Source organism: Chanos chanos, chromosome 9 (genome assembly GCF_902362185.1).
Source record: "Chanos chanos chromosome 9, fChaCha1.1, whole genome shotgun sequence".
Lineage (NCBI taxonomy): Eukaryota > Metazoa > Chordata > Actinopteri > Gonorynchiformes > Chanidae > Chanos > Chanos chanos.
The window spans coordinates 5,062,927-5,066,576 of NC_044503.1; the positions used below are offsets into that span (position 1 = coordinate 5,062,927).

Below are 3,650 nucleotides of genomic sequence, written 5' to 3' on the forward strand. Positions count from 1 at the left end.
CATCATAAAATCAGTACTATTTGACAAAGTATTGGCAAATCCTTGGCAACCAGACAGTTCCCCCTGTTTAATGCTTCCAAAGCAATATGGAGATTTCCTCCAATGTCCTTCAAAGACCAAACAGGATGCTCAGTCGCTTGTTACTCTGAATGACCCAGTACCTGTGTAATTATATTATAACTACAGAATTTCACAGCTTTGCTTGAGCTGGTTACTAACTGCCGTTACGCATTTGTGATCCGAGTAACTGCAAACAGACTGGTAATAAGTATTAAGGAGTGTAAGAGTGACAAGTCTCAATGTGTGATAACAAACTTTTATATTAGCAACAAGTGAAACTGCATTGTCGTGTAACTAGTCTCATTGTCACAGTTAAGTAATTCATGACCAAAAGACCTCAAAGACCTAATATTATTGTAGATTTGATAACATGATTGTGACATCATCAAGTGTCGAGTTTTGTAAGCAGAGGTCTGTCAACAAAAGTTCCACATAGCTTTTTTTTGCAGCAAAAAGTTCTTTCTGTTTATCCTGATGTATTTAAATAAAGAAAAAGAAATAAAAGGAACAAAGGCAACAGTTTCCTCAGATCATTTTCATGTTGAACTTTCGCGCCCCGCCTTGGCCTCCGCTTGTAGTAGGGCCATCAACCTTTCGGAAGGAATACTCCACCGAGAAGTTGTTCTTGTGCTGCCCTCGACCACGACTCCAGACAAACAGCAGCAGGAAGCAGAAGAGCACCACACCCAAGAAGGTGATGCAACCCATCGCTGTAGAGACCAGGATGGTTTTGAGGTCCAGCGTGAATTTAAGGAAGACGCGCGTGTCATTCAGGTTGGTGTCATTAAGATCGCTAACGTAGTAGGTGCGGTTGGCCAGCAGGGCTGCGTCTAAGGGCAGCCCGCTGACTGTCAGTGTGGCAAAGTATGTGTCATTGCCACCAGCATTGCTAGCGATGCAGATGTAGGTACCGCTATCTGTTACCTGGGCATACCTGATCTCGAGGGTACCCTCAGGCAAAACAGTGATGCGGCCATTGCTCTTGGTGGTTATTCGCCGGCGCTGGGGTGAAATCCAGAATATGACAGGCGTTGGGTCTCCCTCTGCCTGGCATACAAATGACACCACCTGGCCCTCGCGGGCTGTCACCTGTTGGAGTTTCCGGTTCCGGATCTTCGGCCTCTGGCAGGTGAAGTGGTCAAAGAGTGCGGAATCCGAGAACGAGCTGAGAGCCTTACCCTGCACCTCCACAGGAGCAGCACACACAGGTGACTTGCCATCAAAGTTGAGGGTTTTGCGACGTTGCAAGATCCACAGCAGACGGCAGTCACAGGACAGTGGGTTTCCATCAACGCGCAGTGTTTCCAGTGTGTTGACGGAATGGAAGGAGCCTTCCTCCAGTGTCAAGAGTCTGTTACTGGAGAGGTTGAGCAAGCGGATCTGCCTCAAGCCTCCTAGACCATACGGCTGTACCATTACCAGGTTAGTGCCCACCATGTGTAACTCCTTTAGCCTGGCCAGGTCTCTGAGAGCCCAAGACTCCAGCACAGAGATGGGGTTGTAGGACAGGTTGAGACACGCCAAGTGGACCAGGCTGCGTAAAGCACTGGTAGGAATGGAGGTGATGTTAGTGTTGGTGATTGACAACCAGGACAGGTTGAGCCCCTGGAAGCTATGAGGAGAGATATACTCCAGAAAGGGCCAGTGGTCAATCTCCAAGCCCCGTAGCCCCCCCAGCTTGCGAAAGTTCTGCTCTTCCAGGGACGCAATGCTGAGGTGACGTAGTCGTAGCGTGACCAGATTGCGCAAGTAGGATAGTGACTGACCTGATATGGAAGTAAGGTTGCACCTCTCAATGGTGAGTTCTCTGAGGCCCACTAAGCCCAGGAAGGCCTTGTTGGATATATACACCAGGTCATTGTCACCCACTTCTAGGTTGCGGAGGCTACGCAAGTCCTGAAAGGTGAAATCCAGCAAGATGACGATCTTGTTTTCACTAAGATCCAGTGTGGTGAGGTTGTTGAGGCGGGAGAAGGCTCCCATGGGCACCAGCTTAAGCTGGTTGGCGCGTAGACGCAGCACACGGAGATTTGGTAGACTGGCAAAGGCGTTGGGCTCCAGTACACTGATGAGATTTTCGCTGAGGTCTAGCTCCTCCAATTTGGTATAGGCTGACAGGTCCCCGTGTTCAACCCAGCGCAGGCGGTTCCCACTCAGGTCCAAGATACGTGTATCCATGGGGATGCCGTCTGGAATGGAGCTAAGTCGTTTGCTCTGGCATATTACGGCTTTCCTCTGGAATGCACATTCGCAACGCTGTGGACAACTCTGACCGTTTGACATTGCTGCTGCGGTAAGCGTCAGAACCAGGCCCAGTAAACTCAGGCCCGGACAGTTCGCCATGCCCCCCCCCAGTCCACTTCACTGGGGCAGGATCACTGCACCGGACACCTACAGACACAAACACACAGAGAGGATGAAAACATGTCACATCAGAGAGCAGTCTCGTTGTATGTGTTTAGAATCACATAAGCAACCTGAAAAAAACAAATTAATAATTAACAAGTACTGAATTTCACTTAAAACAAAAAAAATCAAATCATTGGCATTTCTGAAACTGAAGTGCGTGTGCTTGCCTGACCCCAAGGCTGCAGTGGCATGTTTAAGCCCTAGTATTTAAGGCTTGTTTTTCAAACTGTGTTTGCAAGAAAACTATTTCCTTGTATTTTCTTGCAAATCGATCAGTTAACTCCAAGCTATCAAAGCAAACCACAAGCCCAAATGACTCATTTGAAATGGAAAAGGCAACTAATAGTGATAAGAAAAATCCCTGCTGATTTCATTGTAAAACCACAACAGTTGAATGTTGATTCATTTCTTTGTTCATACGGAATGGAAAAATCAGAGTACTTAACCAGTCTATTAAATGACCACATGAAATAAAGTCAGCAGTAAAGAGCAATTTCAAAAATTAGTCAGAAGCACCCCTAGTAGCAAGAGTTGCAAACCCAATAATAGATTAAAGAGGTGTCTCCAGAGCTGTGCCATTAATATACATAATCTATGAATGATAAACCAAGATACTGGAGCGATAAACAATAGGAGACATGACAGGTGGAGCATATACTCGTACACTCAAACACAAATGACAACCTGTATGTAAGACACACGCTAAGGAAAAGCCCGTAAACAAAACCATAGTCAGAGGTCAACCAGGAAAATTTATCTTGTAAACCACAGAGACTCTCTCACAACACCTCACTGAGGTACAGTTTTTGCTCTGACAAAATCTTTCTTGAAAATAACACAGACCTCCTCACAATTCCTCAATGAAGAACGACAGAGACTCCAAGAGGCAGAACATTGCAAATGTCATCAGCAATTTTCATTCTAACAAGCTCATGTTAGGATGACTTCATTGCTCCCTTTTCATGCTCATAATACATCTCATTGATCTTACCTCAGATAGTCTAAAGACACAGATCTGTCCGATCTATGGCAGAGTGCTGACTTCAAAGCGAAAACTTCATTGGCACTGTTTGTAGAGGCAATCAGTAACATGAAAGTAACCCAAAATTACACTGAAACAAAAGACTCTTTCACATCAAACTAATTCTCACAAGCATCTGTGGGAAGAACACTTTGCGTGT

The 3,650-nt window shown here is 45.9% G+C and overlaps 1 protein-coding gene across 1 annotated transcript; it reads right to left on the bottom strand.

Annotated features, from left to right (window-relative positions):
- Nucleotides 1-585: 585 nt before the first annotated feature.
- lingo3a (leucine rich repeat and Ig domain containing 3a) lies at nucleotides 586-2,403 on the bottom strand. The gene has a single exon (XM_030784799.1). The coding sequence runs from the start codon at nucleotides 2,401-2,403 to the stop codon at nucleotides 586-588; it is 1,818 nt and encodes a 605-aa protein (XP_030640659.1).
- Between the last annotated feature and the right edge of the window lie 1,247 nt (nucleotides 2,404-3,650).